Raw genomic sequence first — 25,285 nt, 5'->3', positions numbered from 1 at the left:
AAAGCACCTGTGTGGCGTCCTCCCTCATTTTTAGCCCAGGTTTAGAACCGAGCTTCCTAGCCGAGGAGTGCAATCCTGGCAGTTTCCATGAGCAGTAGAGCTGGTCATGATAATGACTGCATTGTTTTACATGCTTTCCCCAACATTAGTATTGGAGACCAAGCTGGAAAAATGTAAAGGTTGTACTTAAACTTGGGTCGTTGGTGTGGAAAGTATAAATTTTTGGCTTCTGTAGTTATTGGCACAGAACATGATTGTCCTTCAAGTCTGAAATAGGGACACTGTTGCTGATAGCACAGCCAGGAAAGATGAAAACAAATCTTATTTTAGTAAGTTAAATGGTACTTTAATTCCAGATAACTTTTTAGAACGGTACTTTTGCCCAAGATGTGCTGTGATAACTTGATCCTAGGAGAACAGAAGTTCACTTGAAGTTTATTAGCATCTATTTTTTTAATAAAGTTGCTGTTGTTATCTTAGCTTGTGATTCCTATTCTTTTGTGTTAGGTTTCCAGCACACAGAGAAGTGATGCTGGCCATGCTGATGCATTCTACTTCAAAGGAAGTGTTTCAAGCAGCTGCAAATGCCTTGACAACTCTGTCGGAGCAAAATGGTAAAAGAATTAGTAACACTAAAGGTGTGGATGGGAAGGTACAAAATCTGATGCTGCCACTAATGGTCCTAGACAAATCTTAGCAACAATAAAGATTTAAGTAAGGCTGTACTTGCTGCAGTTAAGGTCCACATTTAAACCATCCTACAGCTGGGGCTGTGCAGAAATTTCCCCTTCAAATAAGAATATGTTTCTGGATTGACACATGATTTCTGCTCCATGTAGGTAAAAATTAAGACGCTAGGTGCTTATACCCAGCATAAATGATTTGTGTCCTTTCTTCTTACTGTAGAAAGTTTTAGGACAGTCCTGTTGACAAAAGGAATACACATAAATGTGCTGGACATAATGAAGAGACACTCCAACTCTCCTGAAGTTGCAGAAAGTGCTTGTAAACTGCTGAATCATGCTTTTGAAGGAAGGTAACTAAGCTTACTCCTATTAACACCTTTATCGAAAATTGGTTTCTTAATCATAATACTTAGTGACTGACATACTGTGCAGTGTTATGCATGCAGTAGAAAGCAACTGCACAGTCATGCAAGAGCGCTGTTGTGAACATGCAAATGTTGTACAAATGGAGCTGTGTGACAATGCAGCTGTTGTATATTATGGCTTCACTGTCCCACAACTCCGTTTGTGCAGTTTTTGCATTTGTGCAACAGTGCTCTTGTGCAACTGGGAAAAGCTGCATTCTGCTGCAGAGGTGCTCTTACCCCTGGACTTCGGGGCCAAAGTCCAGGGCCTTCACACCCGCTGGGGGCCCCCCAAATCTTCTGTAGTCTGCTCTTGCAGCGGGGTGGAAGTGGGGCCCTAAGGCCTTTAGATCCCGGCCCCAAAATTACCTAGGTGCACCTCTGTTCCACTGCATTGTGCAGTATGTCAAGCATTTGTATAGCACTTGTGTGCTCAAAGCCCTTCCTGTTAATTGTCTCGCTATAATTCTTACAACAACCCTGTAAGGTAAGTATTACCATTCTAATGTTGCTGCAGAGATGAGGCTGAGTGCGGCTTGCCTTAGTGAGCTCATAGCAGAGGTGAAAATTAGGTATAGAAATCGAATAAATTAATAATAAATAAATAAATTGGAACCAGGAAAGGTGTCCGCCTCATCTGCATTCTCTTAGCCGTTACACCATACTATTTTGCGTATGTATAACTGTTCAAGGATTGATTTGGGCCAATTTACATTTTTGAGTTGCTTGGCTTTTTAATGTATTATCTGCCACTCATATCTGGCGGGTTTTAACTTTTAAACTTGCTTACTTTTGCATTTGGTTTCTATTGATTTTATTAGTTTTCTCTTGTTGTATCTGTTTTACTAGTTTTGTGAGCTGCCGTAAGCCGTAGTGCACTGGAGGGACAGGGTAGAAATACTTTAAATATTTCTAAATGCAATATTTAATAAAATAAGTATATGGGGACCATTTGTGGTAGCTTTCATCACATTGCACTAGTACCTTATCTGGCTTGGCTGCTGTTCTCTGTGCTACTCCAAACCTACAAAAAGAGAGTGGGATGTTGTTGTGGGTGGGAAGCTTCAGGCCCTGTGGTGAGCCACTGCACAGGGATGGCCTGCCTTGTGACGGCAGGAGGTGTACCAAGTGATTGTAAAGTGGCCTCCACGTGGTAGCTATGAAATCATCCCTTGGTTCTGTGTACAGTACTAGTCCTTGCACTGTGGCAGAAGACCAGATCCAGAGAGCAACTTTAGATTTGCTTTTGATCCCCACCCCACCCCACCCCTTAAACAGCACTCTATTTTTGATGGCTGCAGTCTATTTTTGAAAGTCTCCACATTTTCAAAGGTTACTTCCTAGGTATGGAGTTCAGAACACAAGGTCAAATCCCCCTTGTGCATAAGGGACTAGTTGAGACTGTATTTGAATCCCAGCTAGAATGAACGAATGAATAGGCATTGTGTGCATAAAGGTTTGAAAATTACATACTGTTTGGGAATAATTGTTAGCAATTATACATTTTGGGATAATACATTAGCAGTGGAATATATTAGCATTATATGTACTTTTTCAGAAATGCAATTTAGTTCATATTAAAGCAGGGTGCTTAACTTTGGCCCTCCTGCAGATGTTGGCCTGCAGCTCCCATAATCCCTAGCTATTGGCCACTGTGGCTGGGGATTATGGGAGTTGTAGTCCAAAAACAGCTGGAGGGCCGAAGTTGAGCAGCCCTGTATTAAAGCAAGGATGATGCAAATTGGTATTTAATAATCAATTGTGTAATTGAGGCATGTGGTGTTTAATGGCATACATGGTTGATCTTTCCAGTTTTCCCCCTCTGGATATAATGACAGTAGCTGCATCCAGAGTTGTGAAGGTGATGATGAAGCATAAATTGGTGCCATCTGTATATCTGGAGGCACTTCGAGTTATTTTACATTTTGTGACCCCAAGTAAGTAAACTCACAAAAATATTAGCATAATTAATAGCACCAGTGAGTGACTATAAAAACTTTGACATGTTTTATAATAGACTTACAAAGAAGCAGCAAAATGGCTTCAACTTAATGAGTCTGCAGCCTAGTTATTTTGCTGTATATCTTCTTGTTAATAAAGTTAAGCAAATGAGAATTTGAGCAAGCTCTGCTGATGAGGTCAAGTTAGCTGATCTGGAAACAAACTAGCTGATGTAGTAAATGTTTCACAAAGTTAAACACAGTGGCTGACATTCTGACTGTGTCTGTGCAGCAAAAGGATCCCTAGCACAGCAGTAGCATCACTGCTTTGGAAGCAAAGATGCTCATGTAGGGGCGAGGGCGATTTTCACCAATGAGCCCTGGGTTGCCAAGTGCTCCTGGCAACCTAGAAATATGTATCTGAGGGCTATGCAACTCTTGGAACATATTTCTGCATTGGAAAGAATGCCCTAGCTGATTCAGGTGATTTGGAGACAAAACAAATCACCCCTGTGTTCTATTGGCTAGATTTGGATCCAAATCGAATCATGCCTGATTTGAATTGAATCAATTTGAGATTCAGATCCCTCCTATTAATTTCCCCAGATTCCCAGCTTTCATTTAAAAAAAAAAAAAAAGCTATACTCTAGCCCTTGTAGAAGTGGAGTTATGGAGCAAAATGTGTGGTCACTATTTTTCAAGGGTTTGGATTCTCATATCTTCTATTCATTTTGACTGTCCTTTGACAGTGGAACATAGGAAGCTGCCATATATTCAGTCAGACCTTTGGTCTATCTAGCTCAGTATTGTTTTCACAGACTGGCAGCAACTTCTCTAAGGTTGCAGGCAAGGAATCTCTGTCAGCCATATCTTGGAGATGCCAGGGAGGGAACTTGGAACCATCTGATGCTCTTCCCAGAGCAGCTCCATCCCCTGAGGGGAATATCTTACAGGCTCACACTTCTAGTCTTCCATTCATTTGTAACCGGGGTGGACCCTACTTAGCTAGGGCGACAAGTCATGCTTGCTACCACAAGACCAGCTCTCCTCCCATGACAGTGCCAACTGTCAACTGCCATTTGCCAACTACACCCCCCTCCCACCTGCATGGCAGTGGGGTACTACTCAGTTTATGTTCTAGGATTTCCCCCCCAAGTGTTTAGGCTCTTTGGTTTCTAATAACCTTTCCTCATAATGAATCCCTATGAAGATTCATTACACACCTTAGAGTCTAAATACCTCAAAAATTCCTAAAATATAAACTGAGTACCCAGTGGCTTGTGGGTTGGGAGGTAGTTGGAACATGGGATATCACGAATTCCCCACCCCGGTCTGCAAAGCAGTAGGGTCAAAATGAACAGAAGAAATGAAGGTGTGTAATGAAGACACACAAAAAATCTAAACACTTCAAAAATACCTAAAAAATAAATTGAGTACCCCAGTGTGTGTTGGGGTGTAGTTGACACATGGCAGTTGACAGTTTGCACTGTCCAAAGAATCTGAACATTTCAATATTCCTAAAAATTAAAATGAGTACCCCACTGCCTTGCAGGTGTGTGGGGGTGGTTGTAGTTGGCACATGGCAGTTGTCCATTGGCACTGTCCCATGACAGTCAAAATGAACAGAAGAAATGAAGGGGTGCAGTGATTCCTCATAAGGATTCATTATGAGGACGTTATTATACACCAAAGAATCTGAACACTTGAAAAATAATGACCGCACTTTTTGCTCCATAACTCAACTTCTACAAGGGCTAGAGCTTAGATTTTTTTTTTTAAAAAAAATGAAAGCTGGAGATCTGTGTTAGGGTTAGGATATGGCGACATTGAATCCCCATTACTTCCTATGGTGGAAATGTTCAAAATCAGTAAAAATTAAATTAATTAATTAAAAATCAACCAAGTGTCCCACTGCCTTGAAATATGGGTGGTAGGTGGCACCCATGGGGACCTACCTACCACCCACAGTTGGTTCCCCTCAGACCTTGTTAAGTGGTCTGAATCGATCCGAATCGAATCAAAGCAAATACAAATTGAATCTGGGGTGATTTGGTGGGTAGATTTGCACACAAAACAAATCAGGGGTGATTTGTTTGGGGCACATATCAAATCAAAAAAATTGATTTGTGCACATCCCTAGATGAAAATTGCCCCACTCACTCCACACTTCTGAAGCAGGGATGTGACCATTGCAACTAGGTATCCTTTCATTGCATTGATGCAGCGTTAGTCAGAATGTCAACCATTGAAATCCCATTGATTTATCTGGGAAAGAGTTAAGTATATGCTTAACTTTCTCCTGTTTAAATTAAAGTAAAGATAAAGTGTACCATCAAGTCGATTTTGACTCCTGGCACCCACAGAGCCCTGTGGTTTTCTTTTGGTAGAATACAGGAGAGGTTTACCATTGCCTTTTCCCACACAATATGAGATGATGCCTTTCAGCATCTTCCTATATTGCTGCTGCCCAATATAGTACCAGAGGGGATTCGAACCAGCAACCGTCTGCTTGTTAGTCAGGCATTTCCCCACTGTGCCACTTAAGGTGACTGCTGTTCAAATTAATGGGTCTTAAATAAATTCAGCTTGGAATGATGAATACAAGAATACAAATTACTAATCTGAATTCTGAGGGTGCTGCCAACCCGTCTGATGACGACTCAGAGTTAAGCCTTCTCTGTAGTTGCCCCAGAGCTATGGAATGCACTTCCTGCTGAGATTAGAGCTGCTCCATCCCTATTGGCTTTTAGGAAACAACTAAAGACACATCTCTTCAGCCAAGCTGTTTAGCTGTTTAACAGTTTTTATAGGTAGTTATTTTAATTTGAACTTTTTATGTTTTAATTGATTTAAACTTTCTTGGTTGGCTTTTATGGTTGTAAGCCATCTAGATACTTTGGTAGTGGGTGGTATTCAAATACGTTAAATAAAATAGAATAAATCTACCAATTTTGGCTTATGTTACAAAGACCTTCACATCTCCAAACATCATACTCTGTTATACTGCTTGTTCATCATACTGTGCTATACTGTTTTCTCTAATTTTTTTCATCTGTTTGTGGAATGAATTTTGTTCTGGCAGGGGCGTAACAAGGCTAGAGTGGGCCCAGAGACAAAATTTTAAAATGGGCCCCTCGCTGATACACACACACTCACTTCACATGTGACTTGCCTCTGGGGGGGCCCTCAAGGCGTGGGGGCCCCCAGGCAGTTGCCTCCCCTTGCCTAATAGTAGTTATGCCCCTGTGTTCTGGGCAGTATCAAGGCAGTGTGTGTGCACATGTATTCAGAGTAGGGCATTCCTGATTCAACCTGAGCGGGCTCTAAAATTAACTGAGAGGACATTAAAAAAACTTGTGAGAGTGCGCACTTGTGCACACCTTAGAGGGAACACTGCTGTCTTGTCCATCTGGATTATTGGTTTGAATAAAACTTATCATCTTTGCATTACATGCAGCCCAATTCTATGCATGTTTACTTGGAAATAAGTCCCATTCTATTCATTGGGACTTGCTTCCAAAAATGGACTAAGCTACATATGACGATGGAGGTGCATCCAAGCATTTCTGACTAATTGTTTGTTGTTGGTCAAAGCAAGTGGGGATGGGCAGGTGATAACCTTTTGCCCATGTATTGCAGCTGCAGAGAGAAAAACTGTAGACACGATTGGTATTTTTGTTTTATTCTTGGCAGTTAGTAGCACCTGGTGGGGACAATTAGGAATGCAGTGCAGGGTAAAAGTAAACCCACCCCATGCTGCAGCCCAATCCAAAACCTAGTTATGATTAGACTTTCTAGTAATGCTGTTTGTCCAGCATTAAAACAAACGGAAATCTCAAGACACAATTTATCCCCAGCAGTAGCTTATTTTGTATGCATTTGTAGCATGACATCTTTCTCATGACTGAGTAATGAGAGTGATCAAAATATATTACTTTGACAGTCTGACTAAGGTACAGCCCATTTTCAGGCTATTAATTTTAGCATGTTATAGCCACTGATGTTTTTAAGATAGTCAATAAATCTGTCCTCAGAACAGATAATTTTGGCTTATCCCCCCCCCCTTTTGCTAAATTTTTGTAGTGCTTGGAGTGTGTGAAATGAATGACCTGATGCTGTGCATGTTTACTGAGAAATAAATCCCACTGAGTTCAGTTAGACTTTCTTCTAAACACATTTTTGGAATTGGGCGTTTCTGAATGAGAAGTACTGTGTGTTTTAAATATTCATGTACCAAAAAACTGGGCATGAAATCTAAAATATGTAGTACTTGAATGGTGTCTTTCATGATTTGCTTTTATTATTATTATTTCCTTTTATCCAGTGGCCTAAAACTAAATCTTTTAGTACCTCCCACAAAATAGACCCCTACTTGTTAACAGAGGCAATGCAATCTTGTTTTCAAAATGTAGTCCACTGCTAACAGAGCAAAGAGGCACCTTTTTAAAAAGTGGCAATTTAAAATATTTATTTATTTATCACATTTGTACACCGCCCCAAACTTTCACCTATTTAATAGGGGGAGAACAACTGGCCCTATCCAGCCCCAGCAAAGCATCCTTCCAGTGGCTATTGCTGGTGTCTATCTTGAGTTTCTTTTTTAGATTATGAGTCCTTTGGGGACAAGGATCCACTTTACTTATTTACAGGAGAACCTCGTTACTTGCAGGGATTCCATTCCTCACCTACTACCATGAGTAATGGAACCGCAAGTAATGAGGCATTAGGGCTATAGGGAAAGGAGGATTAGGTTCCAGAGTGGAGGAAAAAATAAGAAAGCCCCCCCAAATGGTCCAGAACTTACTGTGGCATGTTCAGCGGGTCCCCCATGTACCCAGGAATGCCCCCAAAGGATGAAATGGCCCCCAAACCCACAAAAAATCATGGGGGAGTCCATTTTTCTCCATAAATGATTCACAGAATTGCTCCTCCTGTATCCCTCTGGCCTCCTGAGACAAAATGGTGGCCAGAAGTGACCACAGAGGTCACTCCCGGCCCTCTAGGTGCCATGGATATGTGGGTTTTAACCCATTGGTATCCGCGGATCCTGGAAACAGGTGTCAGACACCAGCAGCTACGCAGAACTGCAAATAGCGGTTCTGCAAATAATGAGGTTTTCCTGTATTTATATCAGTGTAAACCACCACTTTAGGAACTCTCATTGAAAAGTGATATACAAATTTTGTCATAGTCATATTCATTTCAGTCTTTGAATCCAAAAGAAGATAAAGTAAAACTTCTGCCTCTGAGCCCGGAAGAAAGGGTAATTCTCTTTTCATTTCTTTCCTTCAAAAATGTCCTCTGAGGGATCACTTTGAGAATGTAATTTGCATGCTGAGAGGATAAGACAGAGAGACAAATAGTTGATTTCTGTGAAGAATGTGACTTATGTCTCCTGTGATTCCATTCTGAGGCCCTTCTCAGAGTGCCTCTGTTGTCTGCGGTGACTGGAGAGAGGACCTTTCCAGTGGTGGCTTCCAAAGTTGAGAGTTCTCTCCCAAAACATGTATGCCCTTGTTGTTCCTCCTTTTTTTTTTTTAAAAAACACCAGACTAAATCCATCCTGTTCTATTGGTAGTTATTAGTACCTTGATGCAATACTGAATCAACTGGCAAATTTAGTATTTCTGTGTGTTTTAGCTGCTTAAAAAACTATGATTGATGTGTTTTTTAGTTGGCTGCGTATATATGAAGTTTGATAAGGTGGCATTAAATTCTCAAAGTAAATAATAGAAATAAGTTAAAACATAGGGCAAACAGATCTGGACTTTTAGTTTATAGATATAGATATCATTCATTTCAATGGCAGTATTTCCTTCTACAAGGATAATCTTTCTGTTTACTCTGTTACAGGAGCAATGACAAAACAGCAAAATCATACTTTGGAAGATGCTGAGTTGACTCTAATGTTAAAAGTGATTCAGAACCAATGTGTCTTGGAAGGGACCCATATACTAATCCTTGATGCACTCAACAGGGTAGGACTATATGTTGTTTTCATAAGCATCTCGCCCACACAGATAGAATTTTTGGATTACTGCAACAAGTTTGAATGGTGACAATTTTGGACTATTTTTCATAAATGCATTTAATGCATTCTATTGGGCTCACACGGACTATTTTGATTTTTTAAATATGGCCTGACTTTTTTTTTTTAAACACAGGCTTGACTCCCACAGTTGCTTTCCCTAATTTACATGGAGTCCAGAATAGTCTTTGGTTGCATGGAGACTTTAGTTGGCTGCTTATGTATGAATTTTGATAAGGTGGCATTAAATTCTCAAAATTATCATGGAGAAATATCTGTTAAATGCCTGCAGCAAATCTCACTATTGTGATAGCTGGAACAAGCAGTCACATAAATTGCTACCAGCTGGATCCATATATGGTGTAGTTCACACTGATGTTTCTGCATTAAATTGCAAGCGTGTGCATGTCTCATAGGTGAAGTGTACTGTAGCTATTCACATTTAATACAAGTAACTGTCTGAACCAGTCTTACATATGAACCCTGCCTTACACTTGATAATATTGCATGTATATTTACAAGCTGAAACATAAATTGGTGACATAAAGAGGCTATTCACATGAGCAGCCCAACCCAGGCTAGGGCAGCCCAGCCTGGGTTGGGCTGCTTGAGTGGAGTGCCAGGATCGCTCCTGATCCCGGCACTTCCACTCCCGCTCGCCTGACTTTTAACCCCAGCTCTTAACTGGGGTTACAGGGCCAAAGTTAGAGGGCACGAGGCTCCGGATTGTGCATGCTTGGGCTGCACAGTCAGGTGCCTAGAGTGCCCAACTCATGGGGGATTTCCGCCAATGTTCTGCACTCGTCGAGTGATGGGATTCCGGGAGGCTGGGACTTGTTTTCCTGGCTGCCAGGAGCAGTGCAGACCGTGTGGGCCTGCGATGGTGCGCCAAAGAGGAATGCTGTGCTTGTCTGGGAGGATTTAACCCCTGCCTTCCCCTTCCTTGGTTACGGCCATGAGAACAAGCTTAAAGTCTTTTAATTGCTGCTGCCATTATCCGTTTTTGTTTTTGTTGTTCCTTATCTCATATTTTATTATTGTACACCACCCTAGAAATATTTTATGTTGAAGGGCAGATAGGCAAAACGAAATAGTAGAATGAAGGGGCTTAAAATCAGAAGGACTTTAAAAATATTACTTATTGGTTTAAGGTGCAGAGATAGGAGGCTATACAGTATTCCAGCTCCAAGATTTGCCTGGATTTTTAAAATACCTGACCACCTGCACTAGCATTGGATAAGGATGTGCACAGAACCGGTCCGGCGCTCTTTTTCTGCAGTGCTGGACCAGTTCCTTCAACTGATGTTTGAACACGGCAGGAGGGTAACTAAGAGGCAGGGAAGGCGCTGCCTACCTGCCAGCTCCTGCCCCACTGCTCTTTCCCCTCTGACACTCTCTCCAAATGCAGGCACACAGGACTGCAGCGTTCCTCCCTGTGCCCCATTCTGTGTCGCCATGCAAATGGCCGACGTGTTTGCACAGGGAATGCATGCGTGGCGACACAGAACGGGGTGCAGGGAGGAACGCTGCAGTCCCGTGTGTCCGCTTTTGGAGAGAGCGCAGGTGGGGGAAGAGCAGTGGGGCAGAGGCGGGCAGGTAGGCAGCACTTTCCCTGCCTCTTAAATTTAACCTCCCCACCCCCCGGCCGCCCTCCCAGGAGTACATAGAACCAGTTCTGTGCACATCCCTAGTATTGGAGGGAGTCATGGCACAGCAATGCAAAATTATGAATTGCAACCCAAATGTTGAGCAGTAGATATTTTTAAATGGGACAGTAAAACGAGACAGTGAGTTTTTCAATGTTCTTTATTAATTCGTTTCAACGGCAATAATTGTTCATGTTTGCAAAAGTGAACAAAAATAACTTTCCAATTTGTCCTCGGTCTAATGTATGACCATATTTTATTATTTTTGTTTCTAGTTTATTGGAAATCCTCATATTCAGAAATGTGGATTTCAGATACTTTCCTCTGTATTGAAGTGTTCAGGTGCTCTAGAAATGTTGTCACAGCAAGGAATGGCAGATACTGTTCTCCATACACTACAAATGTATCCTGATGATCAAGGTATGAAGGAAGCTATTTTGTATAGCTATGCAAGGGAATCAACCTTGCATATCCTCTCATCAAAGCCTCCTGCCTCAGTGCAGAGCATCCAGTTTGTCTATCCTTGTAAGCAGTACTTCCAAAAATTGTTCAGATTCCCTTTATTAGCTGCAAGGAAACAAGTGAAACAAAAGCCTCCAAATCACCATACATTTTAAAAATATGCCTTGACTTTTTCTCTCTCTTTAAACTGAGGCTTGGCTCACACAGTCGCTTTCCCTAATTCACAAGGAGCCCAGAATAGTCTTTGGTTGCATGGAGAAATATCTGCAGCAAATCTCACTATTGTGATAGCTGGAATAAGCAATCACATAAATTGCTACCACCAATTCTCCTGAAATGCCTGGGGGTGGCAGGGAGGAATAACCCTGGCTTTGAGAATCTAAAAAATAGCAGACGTGTGGAAGTCATTAAATATAATTTTGTTATCCATTGTTAGATTGTCTTCTACATGAAAGGAAGATTGTGTGTGGGGGTTGGGGGGGGGTCATGTTTTTATATATCATTAAATCTCATGGCAAAACAGCACACAAATTGGGTACAGAGGGCTAGAGTTTTCAACAAATAAGACCGTATTGTGTATTTCCCATGCCTGTGTTTTAATATTCCCAATTCACTCCCCCCCCCCCTTCTTCCTAGAAATACAGTGTCTTGGTTTAAGTCTTCTGGGATCTTTGATTACAAGGAAGAGCTTGTGCATTGCAACTATACACCTTCTGGCAGCAGTTTTGGTTTCTACTTTACGACGATTTAAGGATGTTGTTGAAATACAAACTCATGTATGTGATGTCTTTTGTATAAAGATGTAGTACTTTTCTGTTGGCAAAGGAGCAGGAAGGTTCCTTTGGAAAAGTAAAATTCAGAATCCCACCCCACCCCAGCACCCCAGGATAATCTCACTCTCTCTGCTAATGAGCCAGGTTTCTGTACCCTTTTCTTGGTTTACCTATAGCACAGTCATACCAAAATCAGTAGCTTATTCACTTTAAATCTTCCAGTTAAACCCAAAAAAGTTGAGAATCATAGAGGTCTTAAATTCCTGTTATCCTCCCCTCTACATCTTTCCAGTAGGGATGTGCACAAATTGCAATTCGAAGGGCAATTCGTAACACATCCCCTGCACCTTTAAAATGGAGGAGAGCAGGTTCATACCTGATCCCCCACCACTTGCCACCACTTCCTGAATCGGCAGCACTCCTCCACTTTCTAAACATGTTTACTCTGAAGTAAGTGACTCTCAGCAAAAGGAGGCTTATTCCTAAGTATGCATACTTGGCATCACAACCTTAGATGCATTATCAATGAAGAAAAGTTTGCGGTCAAGAAAACTGACATTAGTTTTTGTTGATTGTAACATCAAATGATGAGTTGAATATATAAATGGGCCATCACAGATATAGAGCTGATGATGATGTAGTCATCAAATGATGAATATGCATCTGTGACAACCAGGCCGAAATCTTGGGCAAATTGAAAAAATCTCTTGTCAGTTTCAGTTTGATAGGATTACATGTCATTGGTCTTTTGGTTGTGCTGGCATCTGTGAGTTCAGTACAGTAACTTGTCTTAAACAGCAAGCTGTTCAGTCACAAGGACTGCAGAAGTGATAAAGCATCTCTCCTACTGCTTGGTTTGGGGCAATTCTCCAGGTGGCAAGGATCCTTTTAGTCTGTCCTAGAGCTGTCTTGTGGTAGCAAGCATGACTTGTCCCCTTAGCTAAGCAGGATCCACCCTGGTTGCATATGAATGGGAGACTACATGTGTGAGCACTGTAAGGTATTCCGCTTAAAGGATGCATATATAAATGCATCTGGGAAGAGCATCTAGGTTCCAAGTTCCCTCCCTGGCATCTCCAAGGTAGGGCTGAGAAATATTCTTGCCTGCAACGTTGGAGAAGCCATTGACAGTCTGTGTAGACAGTACTGAGCTAGATGGACCAATGGTCTGACTCAGTATTTGGCAGCTTCCTATGTTCTGGGGAATCCAGCTTTAGGCAAACAGTGGCAGCAGAGTATGGTGTGTCCATTCACAAATTATCTTTAACATAAGCAGACTGCCTAAAACTTGCCTGATTTTAGTTGTCTAAAATCAAATAGTTGACCTGTAGCTTGACTAGTAGGGAACACCATGGTTTTGTTGTTGTTGTACATATATGTGTGTGGGATCCCCCCACCACCACACACACACACACCACAGTCTACTTAATCTGGGGGTAGAAAAGATAACTAGCTGAAAAAAGGATCTGAGAGATTAATATTTTAACTGATTCTGCTTGGGAAAGGGTTCAACAGACCCATAATTTTCCTTTTTTGAAGTCTGCCAGAGCTTTCAAATATGCCCTCTAGATTCTAGTCTGAGTTATGAAAGCTCTGGTTTCACATTCAGACTCACCAGAATCCAGTGAGTCCAGGGTCTGACAGCTTCTTCAACATGCAGTGTTCTCATTCTAGCTTGTCAGTGCAGGAATCTTCTGCCCATGTTCTGCAAGGCACCTCCTATTTAAAAGAAGCCTCCAGGATGAAACTGTGTCAGACTCCAGTATGTTCTGGCACCATTCTGTCCTGCGGTAGACATGAAATATTAACACATTTCCCCAAATAGTTTTGGTCCCACTTGTCCTTAAAGAATCATTCTTTTTCAAGCTGAATGTTTTCAACAACATAGTTTCGGTTGCTCTTTTGGCTCACCATTTTGGTCTCATTTTGTCTGTAGGGATTCCACACAATTATAACAATACTTGATCTATCACCTTGTTTTGCAAAGCTGCTAATACAGGAATCATTTGACACAGCTATTTTCTATCAGATGTCCATGTGTTTCACTGAACAAAGAGACCAGCAGGTATCTCTGACCTTCTCATCTTCTTTGTTTCTCTGACCCTCTTCCCTGCTTCTCCCCATCACATTTAATCTGACATGTTCTGGAAGGTGCTTTCTCAGTTCCAATTGCCTGTCTTCCCAATTTAGTTTCAGAGTCTTTGTTGTAAGTGCTTTGCTAAAATAGCTGCCAATGAAGATTTAAAAAACCTGATGTTGGAGAAGGCTTGTGCTGAATACAATAGCATTATGGTTGAATGTTTGCTGTTGCTGAGAGCTGATGTGAATAAGAAGACTAAGACAAACTCCTTAATTTATCAGGTATGTATGTTAAAATGTAAATAATTGCATTGATTTGAAATATGTACCTGGCTGGCTGGCTTGCTTGCTTTTCTTTCTTTCTTTCAACAACCTGCAGAAATAGTTATAATGCAAAAGCACCTGACCTGTTAAGTATTGTGAGCAGAAGAGTTTTCAAATGTTGTTTTAAAGCTACCTACCCTTTTAGTGTGTCATACATCGTAAGTGTGCAGGAATAGAATGTATGCATTTCTTAGGCAGTTCCTACTATTCTAGCGTTCTGTTTCACTCTGGTGTGACTACAAACCAAAACTCAGGATAGTACAATGCAGATAGCAACAGGCATAGTTATTAGTGGCTGGGATCTCCAAAGGCAATAAGCAGGCTTAGCACCTAACCCAAAAGGGTTCCGGAGTACATCCCTTTACTTTTTTCAGGAGGAATGAATGGCATCCATTATATAGGAGAAGTAAAGTGTTCATTTGGGAACAACAGTGTGCAAACAATACAACAATAGTGTGACTTAGTTTAGCTCTGTTCATCTTTTACAGTTAGCAAACATCTGAACATGAACCTAAGCCCAATAGCTAAATTCTGGTCAGGCAAGGCTAATTAAGAATCTTGGGTATAAATAATTCCCTACAGGATCCATTGACATCCTCAAATTATAAATTCCAAGCTCTATCTCTGTACACACCACACCTATTTATTTATTTATAGATTTTTGATCTACCTTGTTAACAATATAGATAAACTATAAAATAATCAAATGTGATAAAAACATAATCAAACTGCAGGGACACTAATCAGTAAAATAGTTGTGATTCCTGGCATAAAGACCAGCACAGTCATCTACTATTATACTGTAAAGGCAAAGATTGGTTATTAGAACCCTGTTGAAGGCTGGGAAGGAAGGAGTAGTCCTGTGGGAGGGAATTTCAGAGTCTAGGGGCTGCCACTGAGAAGACTCTGTCCCACATGCATGAACTGAGCTTCAGTCAGCAATGGCACATAGAGCAGAATTCCTCCAGAGGATCTGAATAGGTGATTATATCATCTGAAAGCATCATACTTCCTATTCTGGTGACAGGCATTGTGGTAATTAATCTATCAGAGATATCGGGGGGGGTGAGAGAGGGAGGGAGAGAGAGAGAGAGAGAGTCACTATCTGCATTAAAGCTGTCTTTGTATGTGAAATCACTACTTCTGCATCTGAATTGATCCTGGTTTTGTTCTGCATATTGTGGGGATTTTGTTTGCCTATGTTTTACCCGGTTGCAGAGTAAATTGGGAAGAATGCCATGCAAGGAGCTAAGGGGTTTGGTTTCTAAATTACATATTATCACCTATGATTGCCTTATGACTCTGCTGGACCAGTACCCACTTTAAAATGTTCAGGGACAATTTTTATTTTTTTAAATTTTTTAAATTGAATTTCTAAACTGCCTGATATAGAAATCTCTAGGCGGTGTTCAAATTAACTATTTCATTAATGGCTCCATTTCTGGGCTCCTGGGTATTAGAAGAAGACCTTTTTGGAGGAGCTGGAACCTCCTTGACACTTTGTAAGACTTGAGTCTTTTGCAGGGTGATATAGGATTAGTGTGCAATATGTTTTAAGTAATATGGCATGCTTGCTATATTTTCACTGTTTAAATTATCCATTCTCAGTTCCTGATGCCAGGGACATCTCCGGGTTATCCTTTCCCACCAGCTCCAAGCAGGACAGATACTGTGAAAAAACAAACAGAAAGTGCCCGCCCACTTGGGGCTGCAGAGGATAACCCCGCCCCAGTTCTTTCTGTCCTCGCTTCAGCTCCAGCAGCAGATTTTCTTCTCTCCTGGTCTTTCTCGAATTTGACTCTCTCTTTTGCTTCTTAACTGTACTTTTCTGTCAGCTTTTTCCTTCTTTACCTTGTTGTGTGTGTTCCCTAACTAAAAAAAAAAAAAAAAAAATTGTTAGTCTTCTCCTTACCTCTCCTCCCCCCTTCCCCTTCCTTCAGCTCCTCATTTCATGGGCAGCCCTATTAGGGCAAGAATCGTCTTGGTGCCCAGAGGCTGCAATCAGGACCGTTTTGGTCCGGGGCTTTCTAGGGCTTTTCACGCCCCAGCTCCGACGCGACCGAGCTTGCCGCTCTGCTCTCCAGAACCGGGGCATTCCTGCAGGCGGGAGATCTCTACACTCCCCAGCTGCTCAGCATCAAACGCAAGGTCAGAGGAGCGAGGGAAAGACATCGGGCAGTTAAAGAAGCTCCGTTTGCTTAGTTTAGCTGCGGCGACGGTGACGGCTGCCTTGGAGCCGCCCGCACCGGTCGCTCCCGGGTACGCGGCGTGTCTCCTGCCTTCGGGCCGCGAGACACGTGCTTCAGCGGCCCGGAGGGCAGCGGAGGGTGCCATCGCCATATCGAGTCCTCGTGGCCCCTCGGAAGTTTTATTGCCTCAGCAAGCTCGCCTCAGTAAGAGTGGGAAGGAGGATAAAATGGCGACGGAACTCGAAAAGGCGCGAAAGCAGCCGGCGGCCATTTTGAAGTCATCGCAGCAGGCCCCTCCGAAGCCTTCCCTGCAGCAACAAGAGCAGGTTGAGGTACCAGGCGAATCGGTAGGGGGCGGGGGAGATGTGGGCCCTAGCCATGGCGTTACTATCTCTATTCCCAAAGCGGTACCCCCAGAATGGCAAGCCTGGTTCAAGAATGCGATTGTGGACACCATTTATCAAATAAGGCCACCCCGTAAGGCGGGAAAGTCTAAGAAACGGAGGAAGCGGGACCCCTCCCCCTCGGAGTCAGACTCCTCCAGCGAATGCTCCCCCTCTCCCCCCAGGAAGGCCAAAAAGAAGATTAAGCACCTTAATCCTAAAAAACCTGTGGATAAGGGCAGTGATGCACACTCCTCTGAGTTGTCAGACCAGGGATCAGGGGTCCCTAACCCACGAAATCCCAGGCCTATTAGAACCCCTATCAGTAATGAGCCTAAGAGCCCACTCCCTGGGGGGGAAGACGCTGACCCCACAGAACCTATGCCCCAGGACCCCATGGATCCTGATAGAGAGGAGGCAGAGTGGTCAGGGGGAGACGATAATGACACATCTGCAGTGTCTCAAAGGCTCTTTGTGGCTGATGATTTTAATCCACTGATGAATAAGATTTTAAAGACTATTGGCCTTCAGCAGTCGAATAATCAGGAACCATCTAATGAAAAGGGTGATTGGGTGTTCCCCAGGGCCACCACTAAAGAAATTTTATTGCCATTTCCCTCTCTTTTCACAGATGTAGTCAAACAAGAATGGAAGTTACCTGCAGCCAACAGAAAGCCTTTAGCTATCTCTAACCGCTTTTATGCTTTCCAGGCTGAAGTGACTGAATTGCTCAAGACTCCTGCAACAGATGCCCCGATAGTTCAGCTGGTGTCAAACTCCTTGGTCCCTAGGGATGGAGAAGTCACACTCAAAGACCCAGCAGATAAAAAAGCCGAATCAGCATTTAAAAGAGCTCATGAAAACTCAATGCATGCTACAAGAGCGGCGGCTGCGGCATCCATGGCAGCTAGGGCCTCCCTACTGTGGATTGATGGCCTTTTAAACGATCCACCTGCTGACAACATCAGATTTAGACAGCAGCTCGTTAAAATTCAGAAGGCGCAAGCCTTTATGGCGGATGCCACTCTAGATTCTGTAAGATACTCAGCTAGAGTAGCTGCAGCCTCAGTTCTTGGCAGGCGCCACCTTTGGCTAAAAAATTGGGCAGTGGATAATACTTCAAGATCCAACCTGACCGCTGTGCCCTATGATGCCACTAAGTTGTTTGGGGAGGAGGCCCTCAAGGATATTTTAGTTGAGTCAGTGGACAAGCGCAGAACGATGCCCACAACAACTAGGAAGGCAGAACGCCAACCTTTTAAAAAGAATTACCAACAGTTTCAGAATTTTCAGCCCTTTCGGCCCTCCCGGCCTTTTAGAGGCCGGTTCAGGGATTTCAGACAGCAGAGGGGAACATGGGGTCGTCAGCGATTCCCTTACAGGGGTGCGGGCGGCTATAGACAACAGGGCTCGCAGCCTAAACAAAAACCGCAACAATGACTGCAAAGTCATCAGGTTGGGGGGTCGCCTGTCAGAATTCTCCCACGCTTGGGAGTCTTCAGTCAACGACTCCTGGGTCCTGTCAGTGATTCAGCAGGGCTACAAGATAGAATTAAACACCCCTCCTCCCCCCAGGTTCATTCCAACGCCTCGATCTCGCTGCACCCTCAAACACGCAGACATGATGCTCGCCATCGAGCATCTTCTGCAAATTGCTGCAATAGAACCCGTCCCATCCTGTCAGGAGGGGGGGGGGCGTTTATTCTATCTTATTTACCGTCCCAAAGAAGGACGGAACAAAAAGAGCAGTCCTGGATCTCAAATTTCTCAACAAGTTCGTCAAAAAATACCACTTCAGGATGGAAACTCTCAGATCAATAGCGGAAACTCTGTTGCACATGGACTTCTTGGCTTCCATCGATCTGAAAGAAGCGTACCTACATGTGCCCATTCACAACGACAGCAGACACCTCCTGCGCTTCAAATACGCCGGCAAGCATTTCCAGTACACAGCTTTACCGTTCGGCCTATCAGCGGCCCCCAGAATCTTTACAAAAGTTCTGGCACCCTTGGTCGCCCTCCTGTGCCTGAGGGGTATCAGACTGTTTGCGTATTTGGACGATCTGCTCCTGAAAGCCCCCACCCTCCAGGAGGCTCAGCGGGACTTACAGGTCACCCTCGGGGAATTGGAGACTCACGGATTCCTCATCAACTACCACAAAAGCAACCTGGAGCCAACACACCACCTGCAACATCTCGGGGTGGTGATGAACACAGAAGAGGATCGCCTGTACCTACCTTGGGACCGCTTCGAAATCATCACAAAGGAGGTCAAGTCGGCACTGATGTCATCAAAAAGTCGACTGATGTCCCTCTCCAGGCTATTGGGTCTCATGGTTGCGACCTTGGACGTCGTCCCATGGGCGGGACTCCATCTTCGACCCCTGCAATGGTTCCTCCTACCTCACCAACACTCCATCGCAAAGAAGAAGCTCCTGTACCTGCAGATACCGAAGCAAGTGCGCCAGGCCCTAAGATGGTGGTTGAGCCCGCTCAACCTGTTTGCAGGAAGAGAATTCCTCGATCCACCAAGAGTCTTGGTTACGACAGATGCCAGCGACCGGGGATGGGGAGCTCATTGTCTTCATCTTTCGGCCCAGGGTCGCTGGGATCCTGCGGAAAAAGCACACAGTATCAATTGGAGAGAACTGAGAGCCATCCGGTTAGCACTCGCCGCCTTCCAAACAACAATTCGGGATCGCCACGTCCTAGTGAAAACGGACAACACGACAGCGAAGGCACACGTCAATCGTCAGGGGGGCACTCGATCCCACTCCCTTCACCTGGAGGCAATGCTACTATTACACTGGGCGGAGGCCAATGTGCGTTCTCTAATAGCTCATCACCTCAAAGGGGAGCTAAACACAAAGGCAGACTGGCTAAGCAGGGAGGACATTCATCCCGGGGAATGGAGTCTTCACCCAGAGGTCTTCCACCTGCTAACCCTCCGCATGGGCGTTCCCTGCATGGACTTGTTTGCGTCCCCGATAAACTCCAAAGTGCACCAGTTCATGTCCAGGTTCCCCTCTCAGGGAGCGGCATCAGTGGACGCCCTTGCCAGCCCGTGGCCCGAGGGACTGTTGTTTGCATACCCCCCGACTCCGCTACTGACCAGGGTCCTCAGGAGGATTCGCCTCTTGAGGGCCCGAGTCATATTAATCGCCCCCTTCTGGCCCAGAAGACCATGGTTCCCGGAACTCGTTCTCATGGCAGAGGAGGAACCATGGCAGCTACCTGTCAGAGAAGACCTGCTTTCCCAAGGACCGGTTTACCATCCCGACCCGGCGTGGTTAAGGCTGACCGCCTGGAAACTGAACGGAACTTGTTGAAGGAGTTCGGATACTCCACGGCGGTCACGAACACGATCCTGGCATCCAGGAGGCCTTCCACGAATCGGATATACCAGACAACCTGGCGGGCGTTCCTCAAATGGTCTTCCCTGCACTCCATCCCTCGAGGGTCGGCTTCCATCAAACACATCCTACAATTCCTTCAAGATGGGTTAGACAAGGGCCTCAAGCCCAACACTCTAAAACGCCAGGCTGCGTCATTGCTGGGCCTTATCTCAGGCAGACCCCAAGAGTATCTGTCATCGTACCCACACTTGCAACGTTTCCTGAGGGGAGCTACCCTACTATCTCCCCCAGTAATACACAGGTTCCCATCATGGGACCTCCATCTGGTCCTCTCCGCATTACAGCATCCTCCGTTTGAACTGATATCATCCATTCCACTAGAAACACTGTCGAAGAAATTGGCCTTTCTGGTGGCTATTACGTCAGCACGCCGTGTGTCGGAATTGAGGTCTCTTTCGGTCGATAGAGCGTTCTGTGTGTTCCAAAAGGAGGCAGTACGGCTCATCCCTGATCCTTTCGTGCGCACGAAGGTGCCGTCCACTTTTCACCAATCTCAGGACGTTTTTCTGCCTTCCTTCTGCCCTCATCCGACGCATGCACGTGAAAAGCTCTGGCACAAACTGGATGTGCGTAGATGCTTGAAAGCCTACATTAAGCGCACAGCTTCTTTACGCAACACCAACACCATGTTCGTGGAAGTTCGAACAAAGGGAAGGGGGTCCGCCGTTTCCGCAAGAACCATCGCTCGATGGATTAAGGACTGTATAGTACTGGCTTATCAGTCTATGCACAAGGACCCGCCTCCCGGAATCACAGCACATTCCACTAGATCGGCAGCGACCTCAGCGGCCTTCTCAGTGCACGCACCGGTTCAGGATATATGCAGAGCGGCAACATGGTCTACGCCCTCAACCTTCACAAAACACTATAAAATTGAGACGCACGCCACTGTCCAGGCGGCCGTCGGCAGGAGAATCCTTCAGCAGGTCCTTCCACGGGACTAGGCAGAAGCGGTTGCCCTCCCTGTTGAACAAGCTGGGGTATATCCCCAGAGATGTCCCTGGCATCAGGAACTGAGAACGGAGCATTGGTGTTCACTTACCGTGAAGGCTCCTTCTGGTTCTTGATGCCAGGGACATCTCGACCCACCCAGTGGTACGCTCTGCCTGGTCCCGTCGGATGGAAGGTTCGTCCCTATCTCTTAGACAGGATAAACACGTGTCTCTCCTTACTAAACGGTACCTCTCCGTTACAGTTCTATTTGTTGTCTTTGGTCTTAACCGGTTACATGTTCAGTTTATGTGTTGCTAATACCTCGCTCGAACAGAGAACTGGGGCGGGGTTATCCTCTGCAGCCCCAAGTGGGCGGGCACTTTCTGTTTGTTTTTTCACAGTATCTGTCCTGCTTGGAGCTGGTGGGAAAGGATAACCCGGAGATGTCCCTGGCATCAAGAACCAGAAGGAGCCTTCACGGTAAGTGAACACCAATGCTCCGTTCGGTGGCCTTTATTGCCAGCACTTTTGTATACTAGCCTACACAAGAGAAACCACTCTGAAGATGAAAGCACAGGTTTGATTTCATAAGGCTCGCTTTCATATAATTAGAAGATGTTACCAGTAGATTGCCAAAAGCAGAAATGTCACTTGTATTTCACCACCGAGTCACTGATTCATCCATTTTTCCTGCTATAGGTGTGTGAGAAAGGAAGCAATCCGAAGTTAGTAGAACTGCTACTAAACAGTGGTGCTCGAGAGCAGGATGTTCGGTCTGCTCTAATGGTCAGCATCAAGAAAGGAGATAGCCAGATCATTAGCTTGCTCTTAAAAAAGCTTAGCCTGGATGTGGCCAACAGCAGCATATGCCTTGGAGGCTTCTGCATTGGTAGAATTGAACCTTCTTGGCTGAGCCCCCTGTTTCCAGATAAACGAACATCATTCAGGAAAGAAACAAGTAAGTGATTGTAGACTAGATGTTGGCATTAAAGCATGCATGACGTTAACATCTGCATGACCAAACTACAGGCAGCTCTTGGCAAGTTGGAGCCAATTCCTGAACAAATAGTGTAGCCCAAGGGTTTGTTTATGGACCACTGAAGCCAGGGACAGCCCAAGATGATATGTTACTTCAGGCGAAGGACATTATGAAGCATGTACACGCACCTATAGAAGTGTAGTCAGCTTCTCAGACCATGAGGCTAACAGGTACAGTAAGTACTCTCAGACTAGGCCACCAAACCAAGCAATGGCAGCAGGGGAATTCCTAGCTCCCGTTGGTTGAAGAGGGGAGCTGAGGTGACAGCTTTACCCTCCCTCATGGATGGACTACTCTTGAGTACCAGAGAAGTGTCCAGTGCGGCATGTGCTAGGATTTCAGGAGCAACTTGGCTCACTCCCATCACTTTTCTTTACAGACTTTCAGATTGTTATAAATGTGAAACATGCAATGGCTTCATCATTCTTAAATCAGCTGCCAAAGTTCTAACAAACTCGAAATATCTGGTTTGTTATGTAGAAGGATGCTAGTTTCAGCTAGTTTATTCATATCTACTAACTTGTGTCAACATTTTAGCATTTCTTTACTCTGTACATCTATATTGCCTGTCCAGCATTTCAGAAAATGATAGTTTATTGATTTGTTGTCCATTAGATGCAGGTTCTGCTTTGGCACGAATGGTTCTTCGATATCAAAGGAAAAGCAGTTATGAGGACCAGTCAAGATTTGGTTTTAATGTAACTTCCTCTGAAGATTCAGTGGAGAAGTTTGATGATTGGTCAGTCCTACCTGACCCTCTAATCGACAACGTTTTCCGCCTGAGTGATGATCTAGATAGTGAAGGTATTGGTGAAAAAAATGGCATTTGCCACCACATTACCGTGTTAGCCTAGAATTTATAATCTCAATTTTATAGTGGCTTTTCCAACAATATGGGGAGTTCCTGTAGTACTGAATATGTGCACACATGCACCCCAACCAGTTGGCCCTGCATTGTATGGGAATGATGTGTAACTAGAGTGAGACAGGGACCAGGGGAAAGTATGGGTGTGTCCTACTATTTAACTGTGTCTGGAGTAGCTTTCTATCAATAAAAAATTTAAAACATTAGTTATGACAATTTTCTCTGTCACTGCTCTCTAGATATGCTGAATATTACATTTACTTCATTCATGAATTGATGGGATATGGAGCATCCACATTTGCATCCACAATACCATAATAATCACCATCTGAAATACTGTACTTCAGATGTCATCTTGTAACATCCTGTCTGTGATGAGAAGCATTCCTGAAAGAAGCAGCATTTAAGACACTGACAGAGTAAAGCTGTTCACACGTGCACTAAAAACCGGGCCCAATCCTGGTAGTGCCTCGGCAGCAAACCCACCTAGTTAGCCACCCTCCAAAACAAGGTTAGGAGAGCAAGCACTCTCCAAACCCCATTTTTTGTGATCATCTGGCAGGCTGAGGAGATCCTGAGTAGCTTCAGGAAGGGCGGATCCCCATAATTATTGAAGCTCTGGGGGGCAGGGCAACACATCCCGGCACCCCAGCTCTCTGAACTACCGGCAGCAGCCAGTAGTTGGGCGATCCACCTGCCAAAGAGGACACCATTGATCGTCTGCGGGCAGGTATGCTCTTTAGGGCTTCCACCCCTCTAACCCTCTTGTCCTTTCTTACAGCTCGTGAGAAAGGGCTCAATGTCTTAAATTTACGACACTGACAAAAAGCACACTTCACTTTCTCACCGTTGTTTTCCAAGTTTCACCCAAAGTTCACGATTACAAGGGGAAGTACCAGACCCCTATCTTCCCGCTGGGCACACATTTCGTGTTGTTTCTCCACAGTAGGGATACACAACACAAACCACCGAAAAGGCCTTTGTTATGGGTTTTAAAAATGCAGGCCGTTCTTTGGTTCTACCATGGTTCTACCATCTCTTACACATGCAAACTCAGGGGCCAACAGGATGTGCAAGGCAACACTGGCGTTGCCCATCAACTAGAGCTGCTGTGCGTGTGACGGGCAGCCCTTTCAGTGTTGCGCAGCCAGGCAGTTGCACAAGTACTTAAGACTACACAAACTACTTAAAACCTCCAGTTTCCAGTGGAAGTAATGCTGTGTGGGTGCTAGTTTTAAATAGTTGTGCAACACTGTAGGGGCTGCCTGTCCTGGGTCTGGCAGCGCCAGCTGCTGGGCAACACTGGTGCAGCGTTGTGTCTCATGTCAGCCGTTGTGAGAAGCCACTCTAACTCTGGAGTTTGTAAGCAAAGGAAGAGACAAAAATGGGACGAGGAAGCAAAAGATAGTAGAGAAATAACAAGTGGTTGGATAAGGAGAAAACGGCATGCTTATATCAGTGCCTGCTGTTGTGTTTGTGCTAGTAATATTTCCGCCACGGAGGCTGCTATTGTCTGCTAGAGTGAGTTTGCTTCAGTTTTGTTCAGACATTCCGGAGGTCCTATGTAGTTATCCCTTTTCCACAGGGAGTGAAAGCTCATTTCTTATGAAGAGAAAATCCAGCTCTGTGGCAGCTGCGGATCTCCAGAAAGACACAGCCTTGCAGATGGGTTCTCCGACTGCCAAAAGGCACTCCAGCTTTGTGGTAAGACCAGCAGTAAATGGATACATCTGCTAGTGATAAAAGAAATAACTAGTTTCCTTTCCTACCGCAAGAGAAGGATTTGGGGTAGTGAGCATGAATTGCCCCCTTTGCTAAGCAGGGTTTGCCTTGGTTTGCATTTGGATGGGTGACAACGTGTGAGCACTGCAAGGTATTCCCCTTAGGGGATGGGGCCATAGCTCACTGGAAGAGCATCTACATGCTTGCATGCAGAAGGTCCTAAGTGCACTCCCTGGCATCTCCAGACAGGGCTGGGAGAGACTCCTGCCTGGAATCTCGGAGAGCCACTGCCAGTTAGTGTAGACCAGGGATTCTCAACGTTGGGTCCCCAGATGTTTATGGACTTCAACTCCCATAATCCCTAGCCCCAGTGGATTTGGGTTGGTGATTATGGGA

The 25,285-nt window shown here is 44.5% G+C and overlaps 1 protein-coding gene across 5 annotated transcripts in view; it reads left to right on the top strand.

Moving 5' to 3' along the window:
• The window catches only part of LRRK2 (leucine rich repeat kinase 2), a 138,106-nt gene that overhangs the window by 41,623 nt on the left and 71,198 nt on the right, over positions 1–25,285 (top strand). For all 5 annotated transcript variants that reach the window (XM_053251704.1, XM_053251705.1, XM_053251706.1 and 2 more), the window contains 11 exons: positions 508–614; positions 907–1,036; positions 2,903–3,027; positions 8,884–9,008; positions 10,980–11,124; positions 11,803–11,942; positions 13,876–14,004; positions 14,130–14,300; positions 21,963–22,221; positions 22,918–23,106; positions 24,753–24,871. In XM_053251704.1, the coding sequence (XP_053107679.1) occupies positions 508–614; positions 907–1,036; positions 2,903–3,027; positions 8,884–9,008; positions 10,980–11,124; positions 11,803–11,942; positions 13,876–14,004; positions 14,130–14,300; positions 21,963–22,221; positions 22,918–23,106; positions 24,753–24,871 (1,639 nt within the window). The remainder of the gene's footprint in view (positions 1–507; positions 615–906; positions 1,037–2,902; positions 3,028–8,883; positions 9,009–10,979; positions 11,125–11,802; positions 11,943–13,875; positions 14,005–14,129; positions 14,301–21,962; positions 22,222–22,917; positions 23,107–24,752; positions 24,872–25,285) is intronic.

Source organism: Hemicordylus capensis, chromosome 5, assembly GCF_027244095.1.
Source record: "Hemicordylus capensis ecotype Gifberg chromosome 5, rHemCap1.1.pri, whole genome shotgun sequence".
NCBI lineage: Eukaryota > Metazoa > Chordata > Lepidosauria > Squamata > Cordylidae > Hemicordylus > Hemicordylus capensis.
This window is presented reverse-complemented; position numbering and strand designations above follow the sequence as displayed.